The sequence below is a fragment of the Anomaloglossus baeobatrachus genome, chromosome 1 (genome assembly GCF_048569485.1).
Source record: "Anomaloglossus baeobatrachus isolate aAnoBae1 chromosome 1, aAnoBae1.hap1, whole genome shotgun sequence".
Classification (NCBI taxonomy): domain Eukaryota; kingdom Metazoa; phylum Chordata; class Amphibia; order Anura; family Aromobatidae; genus Anomaloglossus; species Anomaloglossus baeobatrachus.
This window is the reverse complement of record NC_134353.1, coordinates 541,272,202-541,292,341: the sequence shown is the minus strand read 5'-3', so window position 1 is coordinate 541,292,341 and position 20,140 is coordinate 541,272,202. Positions and strand designations below refer to the sequence as shown.

Genomic DNA, 20,140 nt, shown 5'->3' with positions numbered 1-20,140 from the left:
ACAGTGCCCCAAGAGCCAATGCCCAGGCGCCACTCTTCCTCCAACAAAAGGCGTGCACGCGCTACACCAGGATGTCGCACCAAACATCACCGCTTCGAGAAACGGTGTGACAAGGTGCATTTCACCACAGATACTTGGCCCAGTAAGCATGGACAGGGGCGTTACATGTCGCTGACTGGGCAATGGGTTAGTATGGGGAGAGATGGAGAAGGGTCTGCTGTACAAGTCTTGCTGTCCCCACGAGTTGTATCAATTCTTCCTCTGTATGTAGAAGTTAATACACTGCTTCTGCCTCCTCAACCTCGTGTGGGTCCTTCACCTCGGCCCAAACCCTGTGTGGTCAGGCTACCCTTCCTTGTAACTGCGCACAAGGAATACCACACACACCTCCTTGCTATGCTGGCAGCAGAGCTCAATGCCATCATGCGGTCAAATGTTTAGTTTGAAATGTATGGGAAATGTGAGTCCCACCGCTGAGAAGTTGTGGACGGTTAGCTCTGGAGACCAAGTTTCATCAATGGTTGTCTCCACTCAACCAGCAGCCAGGGAAGGCCGGGTGTGACAATGATGCAAACATGGGTGCGGCCCTTCGCCGTGACAATGTGACACACGTGCCTTGTGTGGCTCACGTGTTGAACCTGGTTGTCCAGCAATTTTTAAAGCACTATCCTGGCCTACATGGCCTTCTGCAGAGGGCACGGTGTAACGCCTTCCTTGATCCACACACTCAGATGGGCTGTAAAGGATAGGCTAGAGGGAAGCCACTCACCAAGCAGGACCTCCAGAAGCCTGAAACCCTTTAACCCCTATACAGGGATTAGGAATTACACAGGGCCCAAGGTGATCAATACCTGTGGAAGGCTGCAGTTCCAGAGAATAGTAGTGAGGCAGGGTCAAAACATTAATTGAGGAACAGGAACAGAATGGGACGGCCAGGACTTAATCAGAAAACAAGCAGAGGTGAAATGCGGATCGACCAACAAGGTACATAAACAGCAAGCAGGAAAAGTAGTCAGGTAACAAGTACACAAAATCATAAAAAACTGAACTGGGGGTAAAAGTAACCAGAGGTTCATAGCCATGTCTGGCAGTGGTCTGGAGACAGGATGGGCATAAAAAAGGGTGTGGTGTCTTCCCATTGGTTGTAGCTGAATGATGGTACTTCATCTGTGAGATACCCACCACCTACATTCAGCCAGAGATTCTGCATCTGTCAAGGTAATGCAGCCCAGTGGGTGAGCATAACCTGCATCCACCTGCGCCGCTGGCATCAACTTCTCTCCCATCATCAGCACTATGCATGAAAGGAACACGATGTCACCTGGCGACCGGAGTACAAATTGACGGAGCATACTCTGTTGGTGACTTAACAGCCGTGTGCGGCAATGATGCAAACCTGGCTGCGGGCCATCGTCAGGGCAATGTGACACACGTGCCTTGTATGGCTCACGTGTTGAATCTAATTCTCCAGCAATTTTTAAAACACCATCCCGGCCTACATGGCCTTGTGCAGCGGGCAAGCTGCTATGTGCTCACTTCCATCGTTCACACACAGCAGCTCAACAACTTTCGTCGCTACAGAAGTCTTTAGGTCTGGTGGTTAAACGCCTGAAATGCGATGTGCCGACACGCAGGAATTTGAATCTCCACATGTTGCAGCATTTGTGGCAGCACCGCCGAACCCTGCTGCAATACGTTATGACATATAGCCTGGCCTAACTTGATCCAGAGGTGGTGCAGATCACGCTGCTGGAGTGGTGTCAGATCAAGGACCTATGCACCCTTCTACACAGTTTACAAATGTCGACGAAGATGTTTAGCACTGGCAATGCCATTCTCAGCATGACAATTCTGGTCATCTACATGATGGAGCACACTGTAAGCATTATTCGGAGTCAGGTGTTGGGACAAGAGGAAGGGGAGGAAGTACAGGAGGAGTCATATGCGGAAGGGATAACAAGATCTACGAGGTCCAGATGGTCAGCGGCACCTAGGCGGCAGTCATGGTGGGGGAGAGGGATTAACAAGGGCGCATAGTATCAGCAAAAATTGTTGAGGAAGGTGCAGGAGCCCATGAAGAAATGGAGGACGAACTGGCGATGGGCATGGAAGACTCAGCAGATGAGTGAGAGCTTGCTCACATTTCGGTTGTGAGAGGTTGGGGGGAGAGGGCAGAGGAAGGAGGCACAATTCTCACCTCTCTGCCACCAACACACCAAGGACTTGGTCCTCCTGGATGCACAAGACACATGAGCGCCTTCTTGCTGCACTACCTACAACATGACCCTCGGATTGTACGAATTCGAAGTAATGCTAACTACTGGGTTGCCACACTGTTAGATCCCCGGTACAAGACAAAATTTGGCAAAATAATTCCTGCCCTAGAAAGGGACGCACGTATACAGGAGTATCTGCAGAAGGTGGTACGCAATCTTAGATTTGCTTTTCCACTAAACAACAGTGCTGCACAGAGTGAATATCAACGCTTTGTCATGGATAGGAGGAAATGGGCTTTTACTTGTCCACATCTGAGGGACCGAGGGCTGGCTGCTGTGCTGAGATGGCATTGAGTACGGTGTCCCTGCAGAGTTGCACTTTTGGTCATATACAAAATGAGTTGAAAAAGGACAGATGCTGGTGGAAAGGGGAAAAAAGTTTTGGTCCGTGGGTTTGGTGGTTAAGCAAAAGTAACATTTGATGAAGAAACACCATCTGTTACGGTGGGACTGGCAGATTTGGATAAAGTGGTATATACTATGTTACCGCTATATAACGAAAATTAAGAAAAGAAAGAGAAAGGTATATATCCCCATCAGCAGTCAGTGTCCACCGTGCTCCCAGATGGAAAAGGAGAGGTTGGCAACTGCAAGGTTAGGTGGAGGATACAGAGCTGTGTGGCTATGAAACTAATAGTAGCCTGAACCGAGTTAGACGCCACTCGGATCTGGAGACTGGGAGCCCTGTTAGCGTCACAGGGTCCACACGCCCACCCAGCCCAGGAACTCCCTGTTAACATCACAGGGGCCATTGAGTACGCTGACCGTGTGCATTGGGGCCACACCTGTAGACAGCAGGCGCATCAGCAGCAGCAGGCCTGTTAATGCCACTGGGCTGCACAAGCAGGACTGGTAGGACAGGAGCTGGTCTTAACCATTCTGCGTTACCAACTGTGGTGGCGGCCTGCATCGACACCCTATCCCTGCCTACCTGTGGCCTAAAGCCGCAATGGGTTCAACACATGGAGGTGTGCTCTTTCGGAGGATAATAGAAGACTGTGCACCTCCTTGTTGGCTCCAGCCCGTTTTATAACCTGGGTCTGCCCCAAACCAGGGTGGACCACAATGCACCTCCTAGAGACAAAAGCAGAGTGACATGTCATGAGTGGCATAACTAGCGTCCTATTTGGAACCGCAACTTCAATAATGACCTCATGGCTGCCACGACACAAACACCTCACCAGTCATCGTCTGACCATCAATAATGAGGTGACAAGTCATAGGGGCGGGCCTCTGCAAGCCATTTGGGAGTGGCCTGGCCACATAGTCAGGACACCTGATGCCCTGTGGTCTATATGGGCCCCCCACATCAGGGGCAGGGCCAAAGAGTTCATTACCGGACCTAGTCTCTGATGCAGTAATTGCCTGACCATGGTCAGTAGCATGAAATACAGTCTCTGAAAAAAGGCTATCAGCTTTAGCATGGTGTCTAGGCACAACACAGGACCTAGACCCGGCACTGAGTGCAAGTACCTGTGCAAAGAGGCTTTTCGCACTAAGTGTGGGAGCATGCGCTGTATCCCGAAATGAAGACTTAGCCTCAGGAACGGCACAGTCAGGCTGAGCACACTCACCAGGCGAAACACTGTAGTTAGGCTGCGGCAAATCGGCACACGCATGCGCACTAGCTGCCTCTCAAAACTTAGACGAGGAGGAGAAATTGCTCTTCGGGTGTGGACTTGGAGATGCTGTCTATGAACAGAAGGAAAAGCTAAAAAGGTGTGTGTAACAGCAAGGAGCCACCGCGGAAACACTTCGTTCAATTGTGAGGGGAGTAATTTTGGAGTTTGGTGAGGAGTACCGTAACGCCAGTGAGCAGCATCCTGTGCCACAGACCAACATTCTTACGGTGCTGTCTATACTGCTTACCGTGAGAGGAGCGTAAAGTCTGTATTTCTGGCAACTGGACATCACAGTACCCGGGTACGGTAGGCTGTGCCCAGACAATAATGCGGGCACGCAACACTTTGTTTTATTAGCAAAAACACATCTGTTCTGGGTAGGCCGACTATTTATAGACCATAAGACTTGCTGCCTCTGCACTGTCAAATTGTCACGTACAGTTTAAATCATAGAGGGACAGCAACACATGTTTGCATTGACTGTTGCTGTTCAAGATTTCCATGACTGTGTTGCAGAGCTGTGTGGTTTGCATTCACACTGTTATCATCTGCATTATCTGTGAGGCTTCAGCTAACAAGGGTATTCAGGGGGGGGGGGGGGGGTAATGTGTTTTGTCTATGTTTAGGTAGATAACTGGGAAGCTCTTGTGATGCGCCACTGGTAAGTCATGTACACACACACACACACACACACACACACACACACACACACACACACACACACACACAGCTACGCAGAAGGATTAGCAGGTAGTAGGCAACAGAATGGATTGTTCAATTATTTAAATTGTATGCATGGTTCTTGTTTGTTTTGGTAAAGTAAAACAATCATTTATCAACCCAACTGCCTAGAGTCCTTTTCCTGTTGCCTGGTTTTGCTGCATACTAGGGAGCCCACCCTGTACACGACTTAAAATGAAGCATAAGTCGCAATGTGAATTTCACTGTGCTACAATGCGGCCTAGCGTGCCTGTGCAACCACCGCCTGCCCCATCAAGTGCATCTGCGTGCTCTTCATCCTCTGACTGTGGGGACAGCAGTCTCACATTGTTTTTCACACTGAACTTCCACCCCTTTACACGCAACAGGGAGTGTGATTGGCAGGTCATCACTTGTTTTGGAAGTGGAAACAGATGGTATTGTTGAGCTGTCAGACATCGAGAAAACCAACATTGGATGCAGGCTACATTATATCCACGCCTGCACCTTCGTCACAGATTGCCTGGACTACCTGCAGTTAATAATTGCATTCCAGAAATGGAAAGGAGTGTAGAATGCACATGTGTTGTACCTTGCTTGGCAGCAAAGGAACACTAACTTAGTATTACAGACAATTTTAGGAAGGCAGAAAAAGTCAGCTCTTTGGGCAAATTAAATAGCGTGGCAAAAGTGGACAGGTGGGTACAGTGGCTGTGTTCTGTGGGTACCAGGACAGAAAAGGAAGCCTCACTTTCTATCCCTCCGAATGATCAAATGCAGCAAGGAATTCCCTGAGTTTGCTATAAAATTAGCGAAGCAAAATGTGCATGAGGGTGTCATGCAGAGGTGCTAGAAATAGCTTGGCACCAGTGGGACACTAATGGAAGTCCAACAGCCACTTTTAGGATGCAACTAAGTTTACTCAGTGTTTGCTATTATAATGGCTTAGTAACAATGAGTTGGAGTGTGCAAAGGGCAGGAGGGTACAGTGGCAGGGTTGTGGGTCTGGGTAGAGGAAAGGAAGCCTCCCTTTCTATCACTCCTAATGGGGAAATGCAGCGAGGAAATCCCTGAGCTTAGCTACACAGACGCTGTCATCTTGTGTAGCTGTTAAAATCCGTTTTCACGGACCTGACTGTCACCTATGGCTCTGACCCTGCCGGTATTAGCCCTTACAAGGACTAATAGAAACTTCTATCTCTATTCTGTATAGCGCTGTGTATAGAGCGTACACAGCAGTATCGGAGACAGGAGCTACGCCAGCGGTGACTGACACCCAGACGCAGAAGGCAGATAATTGCGTGCTGGAGGAAAATGTCCGTTTTTGTAATGCAGGGACATGTGACATGGACATCCTATCACACATGCCGTTGCTTCTCTGGCTAAAAGTTCGCTTAGCAGTGTGTGGGTCTGGGATTGGCTGACATGCTGGCCCGCCCCACTACACGCGCGCGCGCGCTTAGGAAAGGAAGACAAGGGAAAAAAAAAAAATATGGCGATCGCCATTATCCAATCAGCAGTGATGTGAATGCACTGTTCCCCACACACTATACACTGAAATTTCATAATAGTGAGAGTCACAGAGTGACTCACACTATTACAGCGGAAAGCCAGCTAGTAATTAGCTTGTCTTTTTGCTGCTAGAACCGTTCTTGAACGTATCTAAAACTATCGAGCTTTAGCAAAAAGCTCGAGTTCTAGTTCGATCTAGAACAGCCCCCAAAATCACTCGAGCCGCGAACTGGAGAACCACGCTCAACTCTAGTTATAATTGCTACAAAATGCTGCCTTTCCCTGCTTACTCTGACGTTTCGCTTAGATAATAGCCCCTAGAAGCTGATAAATAGTTCTAAGAAGTGGCCACTGCTGAACAATGCAGAGCGGTGCCGTTCCACTCTTTACATATGGCCACTGCTGGAGGTGCTCCTAGCTGATCAGCGGTGGTGCTAGACCACCACACATTGTAGAATGAGGACCTAGTACTATAGAAATAAAGGCAACCCCTTAATGGATAGGCACTTTCTAATTCTCATAGATTTCATTAAAGCGTAACGGTCGTAATTTATTTCAATCATTATTTAAATCAATAGTACACATGAATATAAGCATCTTTGTTATATCTGATCAGACAAAATCGGCTTCTTTCTCTCCCAGAACTGATCAGTCACTATCAACATTCTCAATTCTGGAGGTAAACATCTGTATTCAGTGAGGACTCATTACTGAGAGAGTTGGTGCTGATTAGATTCTATGTAGATAGCTAGAGGCAGGAGCTACAGGCAGAGCTCCACCACTCCCTCATCTACACAAAATCTCACCAGTGCAAGTCTCGATTTTACTTCAGAATTGAGAATTTTAGAATGACTGATCAGTTCTGGTAGAGAAAGAAGCAGATCTGTCTGATAAGTAACTTTGTAATATATTTTAAAGTTTACTATGGATTTATGAAATTAAAAACAATGGTTACGCTTTAAACTTTCCATGTCCTTCGCGTATCTTCTTTTAATAGACCTTAATTACTGGAACCAGCCATTCAGAGCTATTCTAAACTGCAACTAAGTCTTGACTAGGAAACAAAATCCATGCAACTTCTAAACTGAATCAAAGCCAAAATATGAAAATACATTTTGAAGCAAAGCTCCAACTAGTCATAGGACACAACTATAGACAGAACAGCACCTCCTCAAGACAGCGTCATAATTGGTGGCAATACTAAGGCTATGTGCGCACTAGAAAATTTACTTTTCTTAAAAAGGGAACCGGTCACCAGATTTGGGGGCCTATAAGCTGCGGCCACCACCACCGGGCTCTTAAATACAGCATTCTAACATGCTGTGTATAAGAGCCCAGGCCGCTGTGAGAATATAAAAAAAAACAAAAAAAAAAAAAAAACACTTTATAACACTCACTAACGGTCGTGCGGTTGGCCATATGGGCGTCTCCGTTCTCCGGTGCCGGCGCCTCCTCTTTAGGCCATCTTTATCCTCTTTCTGAAGCCTGTGTACATGACGCGTCTTCGTCATACACACTCGCCAGTCCTGCGCAGGCGCACTACAATACTTTGATCTGCCCTGCTCAGAGCAGATCAAAGTGCACCTGCGCAGGACCTCAATGCCGGCGAGTGTGGATGATGTCGGACGCCTCATGCACCGCGGCTAGAGAAGGAGGACAAAGATGGCCAAAAGAGGCAGCGCCGGCACCGGACAACGGAGACGCCCATATGGCCCACCACATGATAGTTAGGTAAGTATTGTAAAGTGTTTATTTTCTCACAGCGGCCTGGGCTTTTATATACTGCATGTTAGAATACTGTATACAAGAGCCCAGTGGTGGTGTCCGCAGCTTATAGTCCAAAAAAGTGGCGACAGGTTCCCCTTAAGAAAAATCCGCAGCCTCTGGCAGAATACTACACCCGCGTTTTTGCCGCAGGTTGGTCACTGCGGTTTTTACCATTATCTACGGCAAAAACTGCAGGAACCTGCAGAAAAGTAGTGACATGCTCATTCTTTGCAACAAAACCTGTAGGTTAAAAAAAACACGCAGTGTGCGCGCACAATTTTTTTTTTTTTATCATAGGTTTTGCTGGGGAAGGACTGCAGCAAAACCCGCAGCATGCACACAGGGCCTAATACACATTTCTAAACTGCCCAAAAACAAGCAAATTGCATTCTAATGAACAGGATGCATAATGCATAGCTTCTGACATTTGTAAAACTTTGAAGGATTTAATTTTTGGAAAGGCTAGATAAATGCATCATAACTAGTGCATAGTACTGCTGTACAGCTTAGCATAAAAGGAATAACGATCTGGGGGTAAATAGGCACTCAATAGATAAATCAGCCAAATCTGATCATTTTAGTGAGATCATCTAAAAAAAAAAAGAGAAAAAACAAAATGATCATGAAGTGTACAGGGCGATACTTTCTGCTCAGATTCAAACAAATTCAGCAAGGTTGATTGGACGGCGCTTAACCATACAGATGGACAAAATATACTGCAAAAACCCAGGAAGACAGAATTACTGTGGCAATGCCCACACATCACCAACAATAGCCATGTTGGCGCAGTGCGATACTCAACTAAAGAAAAGGGGGCAAGGCAGGAGGAATAAACGCCAAGGTCCTGACCCACAAAGGCCTGACCCCATTGCACCTGTCAAAGTGCAATGCATTTCTGCAACTTTGATAAACATATTTCATCAACCAAGCAACCCATCCTTCTCCAACAGGTACAGTATGCCTGGATTTAGCATCTTCTTGCCTCTTTGCCACTGCCTTTTTAGTTCACATTGAAAAATCCTAGTGGTCGCTTCTCTTTAAGACAGAAAGACCCACATCACGAAGGTGGAAACCAAGTGTTTGGTGAAGTCCATAGCTTCCAGACTCCAGACACTCATTGCCTGCAAAAGATGCTCTACAAAGTATTAAAAATGAACATTTAATTCATGGTAAAGTTTAAATTCATCCAATTTGAGCCCCTGAAATGAAGATGCTTTCTAGAAAAGTGTGCAATTCTTTCACAGGATATTTTTGCTAAGAAACCTGCCAGGTCCCCTGTGCACTCAGAACCATGAACAGTTCTGAGTGCATATGTAGAATCCCTGCATTTACTACCACTCAAACAGATCTTTAGAAAGAGTATATTTCTAAAGACCATGCACTGTATAAGATGCTAATGAGGGCTGTGACTAGTCACAGGGGCGTTAGTTCCCTTGGCTAGTCGGCCCACGCAGCATGTTAGCACAGCCCTGTGGGTGTGATAACATGCTTTACAACAGCCAGTGTCATGGCAGCATGATAGAAGAATGCGCATGTGCACAGCTTTGTACCCATCAGCATTGAGCTTCTGATGCCAGGTGTATGCGAACCAGCTTCATAGAGGTTCAGTGCCCATGATGGGAAGTCATCTGCACTTTCGATCATGCGCACTACTCCTCTCTGAAGCCGAGACACATACACCCGGCTTCTGAGTAGTGCGCATGACTGGAAGTGTGGACGAGTTCCCATCATGGGCAGTGCGCCTCTATGAAGCAGGCTTGCAGTTGTTTACTCACTGTTCAGTTCACTTCGGTAGCTAACCGGTTACCCACGGAGTGCCAGGATCCGCCATAAGGGACCTCCGCCGATCCCGGATAGTTCAAGGGTCAGTACCGGTGCACCCCTCTGTGTCCTTCCTGACTGTCTCCTGAGCGCCAAACTATTCTATGCTGTCTTGCGCCTCCACCACAGGGCCTGTACAAAGGTGGCTGACCTCAGTCATATCTTATTCGCCTTTAACGGTGATCTGTGGCGGGTTGTGGCCTTGGGTGCTTGAAGCAATCTCCGGGCCGTCGATTTCACTAAGAGTAATGTCTTTCTTCTCTCAGTCAAGAGACCGTCCCTGTATTGCAGCCAGATCCCTCCACCCGATCTTCTAGTGGAACAGGTCACGGGACTATCGCCCTTCCGTGACCCTGGAATCCCTTCTTTCGGTGTCACCTGGGCCTAGCAAGACGCCAGGATCTTCACCAGGAACAACCTCCTCTCTTCTGCCTCAGAATGCTGTCCTCTCCCGACAGCCCACCTCCTCAACTCCCTCTGACAGACTGCCTGAACTTGAACTTCCCGATTCCTCTTTCTACCACCTGACTCCTCCCACACTCCCCCTGGCTAGGCCCCATCCCTCACCATTGGGACCAGTGGATGGGACTTACGGTCCCATGACCAGATCATCTATGGGGGTTACTGCCACTATCCCTGACCCGGTGTATGCAGGTTTTGTCTGTGAACCGGTAGATGACCCCATTCTTACCCGGGATGGGATACCACACCTCTGGCTGAGGTGCAATCTCTCTGTGGCGCCTCAGGGGCGCCACACATACACCAGGCGTCAAAGAAGCTCAGTACTGACAGGGTATCCCAACGTCTGTCTCTGCCTTCGGACATTTGCGCTCCAAGCTGACTTTGTGCTCAAACGTCTGAAGGCGGGGTGAAGGAAATTGGCTCCATTTAGTTGCGGGGCATGCGTGTCACATGGTGCCCAGAAAATGCAAATTCAGACATTGCTGAAACTATGGCCACACTAGAGTTGATGATAGGTTTATTTATGTTTACTAGGGTGAACAAGGGGAATGAAAAGGGGTTGTCCAAGTAGTGGACAACCTCGGTAAGTCTCCCAGGTAAATAATATTAGTTCTTATTGTACAGAAGTGCAATCTATTTTGAGTTGATAATTCTACTACAATGGATGTTAACCTCTTTGGGCAGTAGAATCACAGTTGAACATGGGCAGACATACTGTTATGATCGGGCCCAAAAAGGTAAGGGGGCCCCACTCCAACTTTAAAACCAGGTGGGATTGTGCATTATGATGAGCTACTGAACTACAAAGTGCCCATATACTGTTCTTGCACAGGGACACTATTTTGTTGTGTGGGCCCATGTACTTGATCACATGTCTGAAGACCAAATACATGATTTCTTGTGAAACCAAAAGTTGTATAAGATTTCCAGAGCATGGCATCATTCTGACAGCTCCATCCCATCCAGCCCACAGATCTATTTCTGTCAGGCTCCAGTGTTAGTGGAATCATCTTCACACACAAGCTATTTAAGCAGACCATATGGAAATACTTCATTTTGTAAAGCCGCATGTTTAACCCTAGAATTGAAGTGAAACATGATGCACCCTGCTACAAATTGCTCGACAGGTGACTAAGCACTTGCCTAAATATGAATTACCTGTAATATGTTGTGTTAGCATGTGTTCTCATTTCACTGGGACTCAAAGTGCATTGAGAGAAAAAAAAGTGCGCACTAGAAACCTTTTCTTAAGGAAAAACTAGACCCTCTGAAAGAATCCCGCACCTGCAGTAAAAACCACAACGAAATCTGCATGTGGTTTTGCCGCAGATTTGCCGTAGGTTGGTCCCTGTAGATTTTTAACATTATCTATGGCAAAAAAAAAAAAAAAAACGCAGGTACTTGCAGAAAAGAAGTGACATGCACATTAATTCCACAGCGGAAAATCTGTGGGTAAATCCGCAGGTATAAAAAAAATGCAGTGTGCACACAGTATTTTTTAATACCCATAGGTTTTGCTGGGGAATGACTGCAGAAATGTTAGACACATTTTCTGCAGCAAATCAGCGGCAAATATTATATTATTATTAATAATAAATTGTATTCTTCATTTATATAGCGCTATTAATTCCAGCGCTTTACATACATTGGCAATACTGTCCCCCATTGGGGCTCACAATTTAGAGTCCCTATCTGTATGTTTTTGGAGTGTGGGAGGAAACCGGAGAACCTGGAGGAAAGCCACGCAAACAGGGGGAGAACATACAAACTCCTTGCAGATGGTGTCCTTGATGGGATTTGAACCCAGGACCCCAGTGCTGCAAGACTACAGTGCTAACCACTGAGCCACTGTGCCGCCCATATCCATGGTAAATCCGCAGCGCGCACATAGCCTTAGGCTGGAGTCAAACTAGCGTATGGCATCAGATGCTTCATACTAATGTCCATCGGCTCAAGATCTGCTGCCAGCGTGAGCCGAGTATTATGCCATTGTGATCGGATCACAGCTGCGGAGTAGAGGGTGGGAGCTGTGGAGGAGAGGGAGAGACTGATCTCTCCATCTTCTCTATTGTCAGCCTGCATGTATGTCACACTGCACTCACTTTTTTTAACCCCTACGGAGGACACTTGCGATTCCCCAGCAAAGAATTGACATGTTTGTGGCTCAGAAAGCCGCGCCACATGTCAGTTTTCACTGCGGGCCCTATACGCATAGTGGCCATGGGATTTCTATAAATCCCATCCACTGTGCTTGTACTGTACATTACTACAACAACAACAACTCCATTATGCAAATGGAACAATGGAAGCAGGAGATTCATGCAAAAAAGTTTTTATTGTGATTTCCCAAAAATAGAAAAGATGAGTAAAAAAAACAAGGACATTTCATAGAGGGACAGTTTAGATGTCGCTAGAACAAGTTGACATGTTATTACAAAAAAAAAATAAAAATAAAGATTTGTTTTTAGAAAGGAATGTGTATATAGACAAATGCACCTGTTCTTTGCCACGCAAAGTGCAAACAACGCCTCTAGGGAAGCAAACTAGAGCATCACATGCCATGCAGTTAGTATCCCGTGAAATCAAAGTAGAGTGCATTAGATAAAGCCTCTAAAAGGTAGCATTATTCAATGGTATTAATCATACGGCTAGGCAAAACAGTAGAAAGGTTGTAGCATCCAGCACTTGATTGCTGGAAGTTAGTTTACCCATAAATTATGTTAATAAAAAGAGAGAATAGATATATAGATACAGTATAATACTGTCTAGCCGAAGATAACACAACTGAACAAAATCATTTTTTTATAATAAAAAAATTGCAACACGTATAGGGGAACAGATTGTAGTATGTAGCTGACAGTTATCACTCTATAGCCGCTGCGTCAGTATACAAAAGTACACCGGCATTCAATGCCATGGAAAAGGCTATTATGTATTAAATGTGGCAGCAAAGAAAACCGCATCATAAGAGGGTATATCGCAGTAAGTTTGTTATTATTACATAAATCAATAGCGATATGTATTAGTGTGTGAACAAATACTATATAAATAAGCAGCGGTAATTTGTATGTTTTTTTATATATATCTAGTAGATATGGATTCATAAAAACCGCTGCATTAATGCCCATGGAGTACACACAAACAGATTACATTGTAACCGTGATGTCGGCTAGAGCGGTAAATGTCTAAAATACCCGCTAAACATAATACCTGTTCCCCTATACGTGTTGCAATTTTTTGATTATAAAGAAATGATTTTGTTCAGTTGTGTTATCTTCAGCTAGACAGTGACCGTATTATACTGTATCTATATATCTATTCTCTCTTTTTTTATTAACATCATTTATGGGTTATCTAACTTCCAGCAATCAAGTGCTTTCTACTGTTTTGCCTAGCCGTATGATTAATACCATTGAATAATGCTACCTTTAGAGGCTTTATCTAATGCGCTCTACTTTGATTTCACGGGATACTAACCGCATGGCATGTGATGCTCTAGTTTGCCCCCTAGAGGCTTTGTTTGCACTTTGTGTGGCAAAGAACAGGTGCATTTGTCTATATACACACACACACACACACACACACACACTTCTAAAAACAATTTTTTTTGTAATAAAGCAATTTAATGATAACATATATATTCTGTACAAAGATATATTATATCTGGCACCTACTGTGAAGCAAACTATTAATATGCCAACTTGTTCTAGCGACATCTAAACTGTCCCTCTATGGAATGTCCTTGTTTTTTACTCACCTTTTCTATTTTTGGGAAATCACAATAAAAATAATTTTTTTTGGCATGAATCTTCTGCTTCCATTGTTTCATTTGCTTAACGGAGTGGTTGTTGTACTTTGCATTGGGTGTCATGCCTTTTGCTGTATGGACTAATTTGTGATACTAAGTTGTACTGTACATTGCAGCATTTTGGACGCAGAGAAAACACCCTGCATTCAAAACACTGAGCCCTGATTGTGGGGCTTAGTGCAATGTGAGGTCTTCTTGCATTGCACTCGTGCGAGTCATACGCCAGTGTGACTCTACCCTTACTTCAATTGAATAGTAGGAAAGGTTTTTATTCTATGCTATGAAGTACAGAGAGAGGATGGCTTTTGCACGTAAGGAGGCGGAAGAATGACCATATCACTTATTAGGCCACTTAACGGTTTCCAAACAATGAAGCGATTACGGTAATAGTGACAAGACGGAACATGTCTACAAGTGTCGTTTTGGCATTGCTATACATTTTGTCCATTGGATTTGCATTAGATGCACCATTTGGATGCTTTTGTGGCACTTTTGATGCAGATTCTGCCTGAAAATGGCATTTTGTCAACAGCTTACACAATCTAGAAGGACATAGTTGGGGTAAAGCGTAGAAGTGCTTGTTCTATAGGAGGTGCAACCATCTTTTATACAGCTGTATGAGCAGTCATCAGCAGTATCTGTGTATGCACAGACATGACATGTATCAGCCAGGAATGACTTATGTATTCATAAAGGAATCTTCATCTGAAAATTATTCATAACTATTATTCATAGCAAAGTTCTCTGCGATTACATGAACGACCCCAACTCAAGGTAGAACAGTTCTCCAGGTTTGCAGTACATGAATCCATTTTATCCAGTAAAACAACTGTTCTAGAAATACCAGGAGGGAAACCTCCTTTTTCCTTAACTTTAACAACCTGTTTAGGCTGGTCACAAGAACGAGGTTTTCATGATTCACAGTCAAGTTTAGGTGTATGGTGCCTGTCTGACATTGTAAATGAATCAAAATAAGTAATAATGCTGTTGTGTATACTTGGAAGGCATACGGACAGTGTGTGCTGTGCAAGTAGGAATTTGTTTATACAATATATTGGGTCTGATCAGTAAACCTTTAAATTATGGCTCACACCAGAACTGATTGAGTATTAGAAAAACCCTGCCAAGGCCGGTCAATAATTAAAAAAAAAAAAAAAGAGAATCATCTCTATAGTTACTCCTTAGATCATGTGCACACATTAAAAGGGGTTGTCCACTACTTTTACAATGATGACCTATCCCAAGAATGGGCCATCAATATCTGATCGGCCAAGGAGAGAGACACCACACATCAGCTGGTCTCAGCAGCCAGAAATGCTCAGTTCCAGATCTGCTCCGTCTTCTGATAGCGGCCGCGGCTGGGTATTGTACATTCTCCTCCTATTGATTAGAGCAGAAAGCAGATATGCAGAACCCAGCCGTGGCCACTATCAAAAGACGGAGCAGATCTGGATGTGAGCATTTCCAGCCGCCGGGACCGTGGACAGCTGATTGATGGGGGTGTCCTGTGTCACACACCGGCCGATCAGACATTGATGGCCTATCCTTAGTATAGGTCATCAATGTAAAAGTAGGGGACAATGTCTAAGGCCAGAGTCACACTTGTGAGAGACTCGCGCGAGTCTCACATCACATCACCCGGTGTGGCCAAACACTCTGACAGGAGCGGGTCAGCTGCATGTATCTCTTTGCAGCTGAGACACTCCTGTCCGGAGAGCTGCAGGCCATGTCGGGTGATGTGATGTGAGACTTACATGAGTCTCTCACAAGTGACTCTGGCCTAAGTATTTGCAGCACATTTTTCTGCACCAAAAGCCAGACTGCTTACAGGAAAAACACTGTATAAAATAAAAACATGGTGAAAAAAAATAGTGTGTATCACATTAAATTTAAATGGTGAAAAATGCTGCAAAAACCCTGAAATAATTGACGTTCTATGGATTCGTAAAATGCTTTGATGGTTAAAATCTGCAAAGAAAAAATAAGCTGCATGTGCATTCACTTTGCTGGGACTGGAAACTGCATTTTTTTTTTTTTTAAATAAAAAAGCAAAAAAACCTGGGAAAACGCAACATGTGAACAAGCACTAATGATCAGGCTATGTGCGCCTGATCAGCGATGCCAGAATGCCACATAAGCCTGATCGTGGGCACAAAGCCTAAAATTGACAGTAAAAACTTTGCACATAGCCTTGTAGGAGATATAGCCTCTATAAAATTGTACCTGTAGTGATTAATCGCAGTCTCTGTTCTGCAGAAACTGAGGTTTAGACAGACATGCTAATTAGGGAGCTTGGTGCACCCCTAGGGTGGCCAAATGGTTCAGAGAACAGGTCCGCATCCCCTCACATACCGTAACCTCTCTGATGGCTTAAAGGAAATCTGTCACCATGTTTTTGCTGCCTAATCTGACAGCAGCATAATGTATGGACAGAGACCCTGACTCAAGCGATGTGTCACTTACTGGTCTGCTTAGTGTAGTTATGATAAAATCACTGATTAATCAGCAGTAGATCATTAGAGGACTACTTTGTGTGCTGCAGGTAGTCCAGCACATTCATGAGCTCAGTATACCTGCAGCAGAGAAAACATTGATTTTATCAAAATGACAGCAAACCGCTCAGTAAGTGACATCACTGGAATCAGGAATTCTGCCCCTACATTAAAGTGCTCTCACATGGGGTAGCAAAAACCTGGTGACAGATTCCCTTTCGCTCAGCTTTCTCTGCAGACAGTGCTCACTAGACAAGGTAGCACTGTCAATCAGTAAGGGGGGTGGTAACATGCAGTGCACGGAGCCTGTTGGCCACACAAACAGCGCACCAAGGTCCCTAATTATATTTCATTACTGTTTAGTTGCTGCACAATGAAGGTAGTATTTAGATTACTAAATATAAGATTTTACGCAGACTATGGCCCCAGCTCATTAAGAGCGGCAACAAAGGGGCTGTGCTGGAGACGCACTGCTGATTCATGAATCAGGAGCTTTAAATGAGTGGCGTGCACCTCTAGGCGACACACCAAGAACGCCACAGCTCGTTATGAATTAGACAAGCCGTGGCATCACCCCCACATTTTGGTAAAGTTGGGAGAAAGTGGGATGAAAAAGTCTCGAAATTTTTGTGCAATGAAAATTTGCTCTAAAATTTTGTGACATTTTCAAAAGCAATTTACCCCAGAATTCTGGAAAAACTGATGTGATAAATCAAAGCCTATAGCATCTACAAAGCAAAGTACTGTCCATCTGGTCTGTCAGAAATTCTCCAATCGATTATTAGATTTGGGGTTCATTTAATGTGTGTTCTCCCATCGGAGCAGTCATGAGCAAAATATTGTGCCATTATTTCATAAGAGCAAGCAGAGAAAACACCAGATCTATATATAGTGTGTGTGTCCGGCAAACAGTGGGTACGGAAAGTATCAGACCCATTTACATTTTTCACTGTTTTATTGCAGCCATTTGGTAAATTCAAAAAAAGGTCATTTTTTCTCATTAATGTACACTCTACACCCCATCAAGACAGGAAAAAAAAAAATTTTAGACATTTTTGCTAATTTAGTAAACAAGAAACTGAAATATCACATGGTCATATGTATTCAGACCCTTTGCTCAGTATTGAGTAGAAGCACCCTTTTGCGCTAGTACAGCCATGAGTCTTCTTGGGAATGATGCAACAAGTTTTTCACACCTGGATTTTGGATCCTCTGCCATTCTTCCTTGCAGACCCTCTCCAGTTCCTTCAGGTTGGATGGTGAACGTTGGTGGACAGCCATTTTCGGGTCTCTCCAGAGATACTCAATTAGGTTTAGGTCAGGGCTCTTGCTGAGCCAGTCAAGAATGGTCACAGTTGTTCTGAAGCCACTCCTTTGTTATTTTAGCTGTGTGCTTAGGGTCATTGTCTTCTTTGAAGGTGATACCTTCGGCCAAGTCCTAGTTCCAGCGCACTCTGGAAGAGGTTTTCTTCCAGGATATTCTGTACTTGGCCGCATTCATCTTTTCTTCAATTACAACCAGTCATTTTGTCCTTGCTCTCATAGCATGATGCTGCCACCACCATGTTTGACTGTTGGAATTATATTGGGCAGGTGATGAGCAGTGCTTGGTTTTCTCCACACATACCGCTTAGAATCATCACCAAAGAGTTCTGTCTTCATCTCATCAGACCAGAGAAACCCATTTCTCATAGTCTGAGTTCTTCATGTGTTTTTTTGCAAACTCTATGCGGGCTGTTATATGTCTTGCACTGAGGAGAGGCTTCCGTCAGGCCACTGTCATGAAGGCCCAAGTGACAGAGGGCTGCAGTGAGAGTTGACTTTGTGGAACTTTCTCTCCTATCTCCCCACTGCATCTCTGGAGCTCAGTGATCTTGGGGTTCTTCTTTATCTCTCTCACCAAGGTTCTTCTCCCACGATTGCTCAGTTTGGCTGGATGGACTGGTCTAGGAAGAGTTCTGGTGGTCCCATACTAATTCAATTTAAGGATTATGGAGGCCACTGTGCTCTTAGGAACCTTGAGTACTGCAAAACATTTTTTGTAACCTTGGCCAGATTTGTTCCTTGCCATAATTCTCTGAGCTCTTTGGGTAGTTCCTTTGACCACATGATTCTCATTTGGTCTGAAATGCACTGTTAGGTCTTATATAGACAGGTGTGTGCCTTCTAAATTAAGTCCTATCAGTTTAATTAAACACAGATGGACTCCAATAAGGAGTAGAACCATCTCAAGGAGGATAACAAGGAAATGGACAGCATGTGACTTAAATATGAGTGTGAGCAAACAGTCTAAATACTTATGACCATGGGATATTTCAGTTTTTCTTGTTTAATAAATTTGGAAAACTCAACTTTTTGTCATGATGAGATGCAGATTATACATTAATGAGGAAAAAAAAATGAATTTTGAATCTACCAAATGGCTGCAATGAAACAGAGTTAAAAATGTAAAGGGGTCTGAATACTTTCCATACCCCCTGTATTCTCCAATGAAACAACTGGCACAACGATATTTTCGAAAAGAGCCGAACTGTCCCTACACTACTCACTACACATGCACAGCAAAGTCTGATGACAGATCGGCCGTAAAGCACCATGCCACAGTTTTTAGTTTTTTTATTGAGCCACTGGAGTGGTGATTTACATGTAAGTCAACTGCCCCCGGCTATATCTGCACATTCAACCATTTCCAGCATCGCTCCGGTCAGTCTTCTCCAGTTTGTCACCTGTCAGTAGCTCCAGTGTTTCATGGAGCGCACCGAAGATCACAACGCAATACAAGTCTATGAGAGCCTCGCTCGGGTCTCTTAGAGATGTATTGGAATCTTGTGGCAAGACTTTGTTGGACAGACAAGATGGCACCGCAGATCCGCTGCAGCATCGGTAAAAAGTGAAGCCACTAGAAAGTGACAGGGGACTTATATAATTTTAAAATTATATATATATATATATATATATATATATATATATATATATATATATATATATATATAAATAAATAAATAAATAAATCTTCTACACTTTGGCAGCATTTTTTGCTTCCATATAGTGGAATACAGGCTGTAGTGGAAGACAATGGTTTCAAGAAAGTCTATCAAAATTGAGCAGTGGAATTGTAAACACAAAAAAAATAAATAAATAAAACAGTATTTACATAACAAAACAGCCATAGCTTCATTACCTGCTCACCCATCGAAGCCCCCACTCACCTGCCTGCTCCCGGGCTGACAACACAGACACCAAGTAATGGGCGCCATCAAAGTACGGGAACATAGACAGCTGGGAGAAGTGCACGGCAGCCTCCGAGACGAGCTCCATGCTGACAGCCCGCCGCCCTCACTGACAGCCTCACAGCTGAGCGTGCATGGGAAGAGCGTCAGCAGAAGGACCTTACATGACGTCATATGATTAGTCACGTGTGTGGGAGGAGTCAGCCTCCAGGATAGGCTGCTAGCAGCCCCTGCAATTTACAGTCTGCACTTGCCTAGTACACAAATATTACTTCACTGTGCAGAGTACGACCACGCACATATCACTGATGTACCTGGTGAGCACACACTCGGCTCTGTACTGTGCCTGGTGAGCACACACTTAGCTCTGTACTGTGCCTGGTGAGCACACACTCGGCTCTGTACTGTGCCTGGTGAGCGCACACTCAGCTCTGTACTGTGCCTGGTGAGC

General features: G+C 44.7%; 1 protein-coding gene across 1 annotated transcript in view; it reads right to left on the bottom strand.

Annotated features, from left to right (window-relative positions):
* Nucleotides 1-19,828, bottom strand: part of TMEM38B (transmembrane protein 38B) — a 58,663-nt gene extending 38,835 nt beyond the window's left edge. The window contains exon 1 of the mRNA XM_075339461.1: nt 19,669-19,828. Coding sequence (XP_075195576.1) covers nt 19,669-19,777 — 109 coding nt within the window. The 5' untranslated portion in view covers nt 19,778-19,828. The remainder of the gene's footprint in view (nt 1-19,668) is intronic.
* Between the last annotated feature and the right edge of the window lie 312 nt (nt 19,829-20,140).